The sequence below is a fragment of the Amborella trichopoda genome, chromosome 10 (genome assembly GCF_054954075.1).
Source record: "Amborella trichopoda isolate Santa Cruz 75 chromosome 10, AtrichopodaSantaCruz75HAP2 v2.0, whole genome shotgun sequence".
Classification (NCBI taxonomy): Eukaryota; Viridiplantae; Streptophyta; class Magnoliopsida; order Amborellales; family Amborellaceae; genus Amborella; species Amborella trichopoda.
The window spans coordinates 40,501,600-40,513,421 of NC_142345.1; the positions used below are offsets into that span (position 1 = coordinate 40,501,600).

At 32.4% G+C, this 11,822-nt stretch overlaps 1 protein-coding gene across 9 annotated transcripts; it reads right to left on the bottom strand.

Moving 5' to 3' along the window:
* Positions 1-1,686: 1,686 nt before the first annotated feature.
* Positions 1,687-8,603, bottom strand: LOC18433983 (uncharacterized). 9 transcript variants are annotated; one of them, XM_020667137.2, is made up of 6 exons: positions 8,445-8,567; positions 5,786-5,956; positions 4,783-5,396; positions 3,245-3,353; positions 2,840-3,160; positions 1,687-1,878 (listed from the first exon to the last, which is right to left on the bottom strand). In XM_020667137.2, exons 2-6 carry the CDS (start codon positions 5,936-5,938, stop codon positions 1,846-1,848), a joined length of 1,230 nt encoding a protein of 409 aa, XP_020522796.2. In that variant the 5' UTR covers positions 5,939-5,956; positions 8,445-8,567; the 3' UTR covers positions 1,687-1,845. The 9 variants fall into 9 exon arrangements, with proteins under 9 accessions (XP_020522796.2, XP_088705060.1, XP_088705059.1 ...); XM_088848934.1 differs by lacking the exon at positions 8,445-8,567 and adding an exon at positions 7,881-7,924; XM_088848933.1 differs by lacking the exon at positions 8,445-8,567 and adding an exon at positions 6,529-6,863.
* Between the last annotated feature and the right edge of the window lie 3,219 nt (positions 8,604-11,822).

Sequence of the window (11,822 nt, forward strand, 5' to 3'; positions counted from 1 at the left end):
TGATATATCTTCTTCAGTGATAAGAAACATAGAAGTTGAACACTTCCCTTGTATAATTATTTCCACAAAAGTATAATGCCCTATCGTCCAATCCAGTGGTTCATCAGGCACCCCAAAAACCCGTCTGGTTCGGTGAATTAACGGTTCGGATCGAAAATCGATCGAATCGGTCTGATTAGACAATAAAAAAATCCAAAAAAATTATTAAAAATCATTATAAATATTGTTTTTTAGGAATCCAATAAGAAATGTGGTACTACATTATTAACTTTTATTTTTTTCTATCAATATACTAAAATATTGAGATGTTCTTTCCCTGTATGAATTTGTTTTAACCATTAAATTTACATCACACAAAAGAAAAATCATTGAAATATCATCAATGAAGTATATAATCATCCATGGATTACAATAAAGAATGGATTAAATCAATGAAAAATAGCTACCAAAATCTCGAATTGGCGAAAAACCCTAATCCACCAAAAAAAAAAACCCAAATTATTACAATCTAACTAACTATAATTCAAAATTATTACAACCTAACTAACCATAATATTATATACTGAAATTAAAATTGTTGGTTTACATTTTATAATTATTTTACTATACATATAATAACAAATCCAAAATATTTTATAATATCATCTAATTTAAAATATATTATTGACAACTGTAAGAAAAAATAGTACATTACATAATTTATAATGTAAATAAATTAATAAATAAAATACAAGGTTTGGTTATCAATATATAAATTATTAGAATGCGTACCAATTTTTGAAATAATACTTTAATTTTTCAAAAATCTAATTTTTTAGATTTTTAGAATAACTTTAGTGGAAGAGATTGTTCGGAGAGAGAGAGAGAGAGAGAGAGAGAGAGATTTCAAATGGGCTCATTGTATGAACCCTATCTTTAAATTAATATTCTTGAATTTATGTTAAAGATCACTATGTTATAAAAACAAAAAATATAATTAAACCATTTATTCTTAAGTAAAAAAAGATTCTAACAATAAGCATTTATATATGAGAGAGAGAGAAAGAGCTAACATGCTTCAAGCCTATATTACATTACCTTTACATATCTAATTTAAGCTTACGATAATCACAGCTCAAAGGCATGCTTGAAAAGCATGATACTTGTTGTATTACCTTCCGGTTCGAAGTAGGGACCTTTAGTGTGTAAGACGAACGTGATAACTAATTACACCAGAACACCACTTGTTGTATTACCTTATGCTGTATTAGTTTTTATTCACAAGAAGTACCATGCTCAAGTCCCACATCGAAAAAATAAAAGTTTAACATGAATAAAAACCTCCTCAGTACCGTATTTCATTGCGTGCTTGAAAAGCATGATGAAGCATGAGGCAATGTGCACGTGGCCGTACTTGCACAATGCCATAACTGCCCCGATGCAATACTTGGTTTGATAACGTACCATAACTGCCCCGATGCAATACTTGGTTTGATGACATTATAATACACGGCCGAATCCCGTTTTTGGATGGATCCGGAATGGCCCAGTCGATACCCAATCTGGATCGCTCGGTTTCGGATCGTCTTTGTGTGTGTGTGTGCGAGTGTGTGAGTGTGTGTGTGTGTGGATTATGAGCGTAAAGGTTGAATATCACTGCAAGTCTTCAGAAAATAAACGGAATGCGAAAATACATGTAAACTCATGTTTTTGGGCAATGTGAGATCCATTTTACATATTATCACAAATTGCTTTATCAGAGAAACATGCACAACAAAAACTTCAAAAATAAATAATAATTAAAATTACAAAGAACAAATTGAATATTGTAAACAAGTGTTGGTTACTGATTTGCCTCAGGTCCCTCTATGGTTCAGCTTCCTGATCAGACGCTTGTTTCTGCATATAATAAAATTAACATATTATAGATGAAACCATATATTACACCCAACTTTCAGAATCACACTCCTTAGCATGTCCACAATAAACATAAAGTTTCAATATGTAGATCAATGCATTGAAAAGAAGTTGAACAACAAGAAGGACCATTGCAATCTCTGGAACTGCCAATTGGTTTCTTTTTTATTAATATGACAAATATTTCCATTTACCAAAGAGCTTGCAAAAATATCGCAATATTTTAAAAGAAATATACTTCCCAGCATCAATCATTTTTTTCTTTTGTCTACATTTCCTTTATTGTTAATATAAGTAATAAAAAGTTTACAAATATTATAAACAAAGATAAGGATGTTGAGACAGTTCAGCCCAACCATCGCTGCAGATCGGCCAATCTGTAGCTCAGTCAAGCCTAAGAATGATAGCTTTGATCTCAAAAGCATGAAAAGCAGCAGCTCACAAAAATGTCCACATGATGTAACAAAAACTCCTTCAAATTTGTTAGTATCCTCCAAATATCTTCTATACCCAGCAGAAGACAAACATGTTCTTGACAATACTACCAAAGAAGGAAATTAAAGGTATCATAGGTAACTTTGCTAAATTCGTCACCAAGGATTTAGTGGCAACCAATCCAAAAGATTGTTTCTAGTCGTAGGTCAAGGTAGCTTGGTAAATTGAAAATTCATTAAATAAGAAACATAAGGTAGAGAAAGTCTTAGGCAAATATGTCACTCATGTCATATAATTTGAAGCGAATTGGAAGAACACTAGTTGCCTACAAAAGCAGCAAAACAATATATAAAACAAATTACAACTATTGAAAATGTTATCTAGGTAATAATCCTGATTTTTCTCACGGGGTACCAAAATCCAGAAAACCAAGTAACGTTAAAGAATTTCTCCATAAGCACAAGGACAAGTAGAAGAAATCCATTCGGCAAAAGCAAGAAGCCTATACCTGCATTCCCCTGCAGATCTCAAGAACTTCATTGATGGGTGCCCAATCCCCGAAATTTCTTTGCATAAACTGATATGCTATTCCACTTTTCCCACTGCCAATTATGAATAGCCCACCTTTGATTTCTCCTTCCCCCTTAAAATTATTCTCGACACCCATAGCTTTAGCATGCTTATAATTCGCAATGGCACGAGGATTGCAAAGAAATCCAGTCACAAACTGGTCTTTCAGCAGCTTACCACCTCCAAGAGCTTTGAAGAAACCCTTGCTTTTGTCCAAGACTACAATCCCACCCCAGTAGCTAGGCCAAATTTTTTTCACCTGAGATGGCAGGAAAATCAATATGCAAACCCAAGTTCAACTCAATTCATCAAAGAGAGGGGTAATCATAGTGCCACAGAGTACCTCTGAGTCAATTTGCTCATGGAGGACGGCAATCAGCTGGAAACCTAGTGCATCGAATATCAGTTTCCTAGCATAAATCTGGTGAGCTTCAGCTCTACACATGACACAGCTGAAACATTGATATGTAACATTAGTAATTATTTTAAAAAAAGAAAAAGAAAAACTCTATAAGTTGAGATTAATTCATATCTTGTTGGCTAAAATATAGCTGGTGAATAACTCCCTGACTTGGCAATTTGAAACTAATCAACAATCCAATAACACAAAATCCTAGAGAATTCTAAGGCAAAAATAGAAGTGACTATAACATAGAATAACTCTAGCCATTTCTTTTAAAAAGTTTCTGCTTTATGTGATGTGAATAATTCCTGATAATCTTACAAAGATTTAGAGAAGTTATCAAGATAAATATCTTCATGATGTTTACTCTTCCAGAGTTGCATTGGAAATAACAATGCTCTACCTTTGAGTGCAGTTTGAACCATTGATTTCTGTATTGGAAGTAACCAATAAGGTTTATGGTGAAACCTCGAAATCGATCCCATAAACCTAGAAATTGATCACTGATCTGATTTGAGTTGCTCTATGGGATAAACCTCAACAAAAAACTGAAGAGTAAAGATGGCAGATGATTGACATCAGTGGTTTGTTGCTTAAACTGATTGAAAGCCTCACTATGTGAGTAATTCTTTCTGTTGCTTTTACAGAACTGCCCTCTTGTATCATTAAGCCATCACTCAATAGTACAACACCAACATTATTGGATTCCAAATTTGAAGCAATGCCTATTGTACTATCTCCATTATTACTTAATCAAGAACATGATACAAGCAATGCCATCACCCACTTGTAATACAATACTTCTAACAGGAGTTACTAGAATTTACATGAATTAGAAGAGCTATTCATTGTTTCATGTGAGACATGGTAAACAAAATTTCCTCTCATTAATTGGAGAAAATTACCGTGAGTCTATAACCATCAAACTCGTCAATGAAAAGCATACCCTTGAAGTAAACAAGCTGGGGACTTTTGACAATTTTCTAGTATAAAACTTGCCTTCAATATATACATTTACGACATGCAGATGGCAATGCTAAGGGAAAATAGGCACATGTGTAATTTCATTTCTCCTCTAAAATAGAAACTTGACCTTGCCCCACAGAGGATAGAAATAACTTGTGAATGGCCACCTAAACGTAGTTACAAGGCCAAAAAAAAAAAGATTGTTGAAACGAGTTACCCATCCTTTTTATAACCGAAACCAAAACCAGTTGTTAATGGACAAGCAAGGCAGCTTAAAACTGAAAAATGAAGAACAGGGAAAGAGAGAAAGCAAACTGCACTCACTGCCCACAGTGTTTGTAGTATAGCCTCACTCACTGAGGAAGTTTCATCTCAACTGTCTTTCACAGAGGATGGACATGGTGATAACCTTATACTAAATACACTATAGACAGAGCGTAAAATCTAATTTCCTACAGCAGTGTTGCTTTCGAAGAAAACAAGATGAGAATAAACAACCAATAATGCATTACCCAGGGCGTCTGAGACAAAGCAATACAGTTGGTCTATCATGCCAGAGCTCTGAAGCCTTCATGGGTCGGGTCTTTAATTTCACCAATGACTCCATAACCGTCTTATACTCGGGGGTCAGTTTCTGAATTGAAATGCTCTCTATCATGGAATATGGAGCAACATTATCAAGTTCAGGAGGAGGTCGTACAAGCCCACAACACCTAGGCTCAGCAGGTGCAAAAGCAACGATCCCTTTAAAAGTACGCTCCCCTTTGACCCCAAAGGAAGCTGAAACTGTATATTGGGACTTCAAATCCTGGTTCATGGAAACAAAACTCTGCATTCTTCTTGGAAAATTACTGGACATGGCTTCACTGGCATCACCATATTTAGAGAGAGAAGACGTGGTTCTTTTTCTTAATGGGAGAGCAGATGAAGGGGGCATAGCAATTCCACAAGCAAGTGTCCTATCAATAAATCGAGCAATGTGGCCTCGCTTCATGCCAAAGTGAGATGAGAGTACGGTAGTGCTAGAATTAAGAAGCTCGGGAAGAGCCACTCTTGATGCTTCAAGCCTCTCCCCATATTGCATTAAAAAACGATCATGCAAATAAGACCTAAGTTCCAATGCATCCTAAAGAAGGGGGATGGGGGGGGGGGGGAACAAAGAAGGAGAAGGAATCAATACAAATTCATGAAAAGTTTTTCCAAAATGAGAAGTGGGATGTCTGATCCTGAAATACTATCAATTTGAAAATGCACCTCAAAATCCAAAAAAGAGAGAAAAATCATTGTTTCTTGAAAATAATACTCCAAATGACTCATTAAAAAGGCCAGTCATACTCTGAAATTGAATATAAAAACCCCAATAATTACAAACATTAGAGCAATCATTGCAACAAGACATGTTCATGAACGTTTTTATCAAAGCATCCAAACAGTGAAATTAAACAAGAAAAAGAACAATTATTTCCATAGAAAATAATAAAAAAGATGGATAACATAATAAGAGCTTCGTATAACCTTTTGTCTCTGGGACATTTTCATGGAATCCATATCTTTAGAATTCATCATCTTCAGTGTGGGAACATTGTCCCATCCTTCAGCAATCAGCGTAGGAAGCAAATCTTTCAGAACACTATCTCCAACAAACTCTTCCATTGAATAAGATGCCATTGTGGCCAAAATCACCCCCTAATAAAAAGAATGCAACATATGATTTATTAAATAGACCACACTTACAGTGTAAACACTGGATAAACAATTGGAGAAGTCATAAAATCCTAGTACACCCAAACATTTAGAAGAAACCCTGAAAGCGATAAAGGAGCTGCAAATCATCAAATCCAAGGTTCTGGAGTTCTGTAAAATAAAAAATAAAAAACTTGCTTTCCACAAAATACTTAATGCATCACCTGAATCCTGGAACCTAAGAAATTTTAACTTTGAAGAAATAATAAATGTAAAACTAGGCCTATTTCTCCGAATGGGGAGATTTGAACGCACATCAGTCAAGTAAATTTCACAAGAAACCTAGTAAAAATCACAAATATTGCTCAACCTTAAACCCAAACTTCCACCAAACCTGAATTGCATAAAAACTGCACATTAACAAAATCCTGGGTTTTGTATACAATGACTATGAGACTGGATGACTTAAACTTCCAACAAACCTGAATTTCATAAAAACTGCAAATTAACAAAATCCTGAGTTTTGGGATACAATGACTATGAGAATGGATGACTTGTAGCAAAGCTGCACAAACCCTGTATGAATTGTAGAAACAAAGAAATCAATGCATAAATCAAATACTATATGTAGAGGGCGGTAGATTTCCAGCCAACTGCATCCAGAATTATAAGAAAGACAAATTATAGGCTGTCACAGCCATATGAAACCCACAAGAGGCCTTGATGAGTATCGTATACATCGTGAACTCCAAGAAAAACATCGTGAACTCCAAGAAACCTAATAGGGCCTAATTGCATAGAAATTGTAAATTCCACTCAGGAAATGGACAAGCACCAAAACAAAGAACAAGCTTTAGGACAAAAGCTTCAAACAAAAAGAGAAACAGTCAATTCAGAATTCTAGGATATCAAGCTTGCCCAAATTTGCATAATGTCACTTATAGAACAATCAGATTACTTCCACCTAAAAGGTTACAAATATTTTACCTACCCAATTATTAAGGTTTAATTTTAACTTGAACTTGAATAAACAAGCAGAAAACAACTATTTATGCGAGGTGGGCCTTCGGAGATATCCCAAATCGGACAATGGTCACTATTACCACTAATCAATATGTTAACGTATAAAGCACAAAACACCGATACTGTTCCTCTGTTCAAACTTCAAACAAGTTGGTTCTCTAAACCGACAATAGAAACCTAACAAGATCCAATGTTGCATATTCTTTGAAATGACAACATCAACTGTACGCGTAATCAACTTAGTTTCCCAATCAAAAAGCAAAAGCAAATCTTATTTTCAAGAGAACTTTTGCCAAAATCTTGGGTATCAAGTGGTTCCAGAAACCATAACTCATTTTAGAAAGATTCCTAAAATACATAGCTTTCCATTGGTTATAAAAATCCTAATTCTTTGTTTTTAACTGAAAAAATAAAAATAAAAAATCAAGGGCTTACTCAAAAGAACCTTGAGTTTCCAAAAATTCATGGTTTTCAAATGATTCTTTCATGATAAATTCATTAAATTTATTTCAAGTAATAGGAAATCCATGTTTCACAAGAGAATAATTTCCAAAACCTATGTTCTGCAAATGGTTATGAAAAAACAAAATCCAAGTGGAGAGACTTTAATTTTCAAAAAAACTGGGTTTTTCATATGGTTTAGGTAAACTTCCAATTCATGAGAAAGAGCAATCTTCAAATTTTAGGTTTTTAAATGGTCTTAATAACCCCAATTCACAATAGATCTTGATCTCAATATCATACGGACATCCAAATGTTTCTGAGAAAACCCAATTCGAAAGACCGAATTTTTAAAAAATCCACACAAAAAACTCTGAAATCAAACAATTTATAAATTCAATAACAAAAAATCAAAGAGAAAATCACTCAAAATAAATAAATAAATAACATGAAATTAGCTAACCTTGATGTTTCTATGGTAGTGTGAAACGCAGTTATTCACTTATTTGCGTGTAAATGTGAAAATTTCAATCAACAGATAACCAGTTTTCCTGTAAAATTTCCCCCCGAAAAAGGTAAATTATATTAATTAAAAATTTTAAATTTAATTCTATACCTTTTTATATCATAAAATAATGAATTAACAACCTCTTAGACAAAACGATAAAATACAAAATGCTTATGGAAAATAAAATAAAAAATAGCGATGAAATTGTTCTTAAAATTATCATGAACAATGCTAATAAATCACTAAGAAAAGTAGCAAAATGGGTATCTTTTAGCTAAATAATCAATAGACGATGTTCATCCAAACTTGACAAATTTAGGAACCTAATACTAAATTAATAATAATATTAATATTAATAGTAATAATAATAATAATAATAATGGTAATAATAATAATAATAATAAGTTTTTTTTCGAATTTGGACTGGAGCTCCGGCCATGGCTATCGTTCGTGATTTCACCAACTGAGTGGAGAAATTTTGAGGCGAAGTGCCGTTGCCATTGAATTTTCGAAACTGACCTCTTTTCTTTTCTTTTATTCACAATTGCTCGTAGCCATCCAATGTGAAATTTGACGGCTTGAAGGACTTACAAAGTTCGAAAAAGTTCAAAAAGTTTGATTTGAAATTTGTGTTTGGCCAATAGACTGAAGGTGTCGTTGACAGCTTGAGTGTCTTCTAAAGTTCGAGAAAGTTCAAAAAAATTTCATTCGAGTTTTGTGTTTGGTTATTAGAATAAAGATGCAGTTTGCATCCGCAAATGTAGACGTAAGGTGCACCTTCAATTAAGATCCACGTATATAATTGATGTAAAATGTTTTTAGGTTTATGTCAAAATCTATTTTTATATCTAATTATAAAATTTTAAATTTAAAAATAGTTAAAATCAAGTAGATCCATAAACATATGAAAATCTTGAAAATGGACGATGTAGATAATATGTTGTAAAATGTACTATTTTTTAGGCTTAAAATATTTTTATTTTTCATAGTCATACATCTCGATGTCAAGATGATCAATCAAAGTATTTTTCAACATTGAAACTACCTTTTCTGATGGATTTTTGAGGGGCATCCGTAGTTCTACGTTATAAGGTTGCATCCTTACTTTTGCTATAGAATAAATGCAACAAGACAATTTCATATTCAAAGGTCAAAATTAATTAATAGGGATTGTATACAATAAGACCATTTACCTTGGAGACAAAGTCAGAATTACTTACAACCATTTGATGTAAAATCCGATAACTTTGGTGCATCACAAAGTTTGAGAAAATTTCTTTCGAAGTTTGAGCTTGGTCAATGAAATAAATCCAGCAACCTAATTTCATATCAAATAGTCAAAATTAATTGTGATCATCTTGTATCAAAGATAAATGATCTCATTTTATATTTTTTCTTAATTAATTATGACCACTGCGTACAAAAGATAAATGGTCTCCTTGTATATTTTTTTATATATTTTACTCTTAATTTTATTTGATGTATGTCAATGTAAAATATCTACAGAACTTTGACAATATTTGGAACAATCGTTTGAACAACCCTTTAGTGCAAATAAAATGCATGCAATGCAGAAGTTATTTCTTTTAAGGGAAAAGTTTATATAAAGCCGAAGCTCTAAACAATCAAATTTGAGCCTACCTAAAAAATTTCACTAGAATAAATTCTTTTGATGCTCAAATATCTTTAAATTGATCATCTCGACATCAAGATGTATGGACATGAGAAAAAAATGGATTGCAAGTTTTGAAAATAGTGTATTTTGTAACACACTTTTAGACTATCAATTGTCAAGATTTTAAAGTTTTCATAGATATGTCGATCTACACTACTTTTGAAGCTTTAAACTTTATAAATAAGGGTTTGTCTAGAGTTAACAACCCCTCAAAATACAAAGGCTCAAGTTATAAGACGTTGTGATGGGTGTATTTATTAAAACAATCATTATTTTTTTATTAAAAAATTATTTAAATAGATAACTTTATCATTAGCAAGGGCAAATTTGAAATTTTCACAAAAATACAATGGCATTTTGGAAGTTAGTGACTTTGGAACTGTATTTATAAAGTGCTCTTGTCCTTTAGTTAAAATTTCAATTTTACACCTTATGGAGATGACAAAAATACCCTTTATCTTGTAGTAATATTTACAAAATTGCCCCACAAAAGTAACTTTTTTAAAAGAATATACTACAAAATTAATAAATCCACCCTTCACAACTCTCTCTATCTTGAACCTTTGTAATTTGAAGGGTAGTAAAGTTTAGAATATCCCTAATATGAAAATATATTTTAAGGCAATCACAAAATTTTCAATATTGAAACCACATTTCTCAACACTATATGAAGGTAGGCTCTAATTTGATTGTTTAGAGCCTAGGCTCTATACAAACCACATCCTTCTTTTAAAAATAAAAGAATGTGTCACAATTAGAAAGCATGTGAATAAATGTAATTATATTTTTGCATAATTGAGATCATAAAAAATCATGTTAGATAAAGAAGTATTATGTTTCTTTTTGCTGAGTTTTTTTCCTTCTAGCTAGGATACCTTAGTTACAATTGTGACAAAAACAATGGGTAACAAGTTTAATTTGAAGGATGTTATTGCTTAATTGATGAATGAAGAAACTAAAAAGCATATATACAATGCCTATTCAATCGAATCAAACAGTGACAACAAAAGATGGAGAAAAAACACAACATAGAGATCAACTATTTGAATTTAATAAGCGTAAATCTCATGCCAGAGGCACGTCCAAGTGACAGGGAAAGAAGACTACTTGTTGGTATTGCAATAAACCCGGTTATATATGCTATGAAAAATACGTTAAAAGTCAAGAGCAATGGTAACCATGTCGAAGCAAGTACTGTTTTTTTTATGGTGAAGAAATTGTCACTTTTAGTGTTGCATGGCCAACACTGTCTACTAAAGATACTTGGGTTTTGAATGTTGGTGTCTTATTCATATTTGCTCTGAAATGTCATATTTTTTAGCATACATAAATGGAGCATGCTTGCAAATTTTTGGGCATTGGAAATTGTTGTTATTAAGAAATCGGATGGAAAGAAATATACTTTGATAAATGTGAGGCATATTTTTTACTCGAATGAATATCTCCTTTCAACAGAGCAATTGGACGATTATAGTTTCATAATGACTTTTGGAAGTGGGTTATTAAATATTTCAAGAGGTGGCATGACAATGTTATAAGGGCAAAAAGATGGAAGTCTTTATATTCTTCATGGTAGGCTCAAATGAATGATGTTGTAGAGAAGATCATTGTTATAACTAGTAAGCATGATAATATGCAGAGTTGGCAAAACCGTTAGGTCATCTCAGTGAGTATGATATGAAGATATTATAAAATCAAAATCTTATGCTTATTTCTAAACATTCATTTCTTGATTTTTGTGATCATTGTGCCACAGGTAAGCAATGTAGAGTTAGCTTTCAAAAAAATAAATCATGTAGAGAAAGTAGAGCTTAGAATTGATATACTATGATGTTTGTGACCTTGTTGATGTGAAATCTCTTAGTGGAGTTTATTTTATCACCTTTTTAGGTGATTATTATTTTTTTAGATGATTATTTTAGAAAGCGTTGGTTGTATCATTTGATATCTAAAGGTTCAGTTTTAAATTTTTTTAAAATTTTAACGACGAGGTTGAAAAAGAAATCAAAAGATTTAGTAAATGTATGCAAACTGATAATAATGGTAAATATTGCTCAAATGATTTTGATGTTTTTTTAGAGAGAATGGAATTCGCAGAGCAATGACTATTCCTATAACACCACAACATGATAATGTTATTGAGAGGATGAATAGGATCATTATTGAACGTGTAAGAAGCATGCTTTCACAATCAGGTCCTGGAATGCAATTTTTGGCTAAAG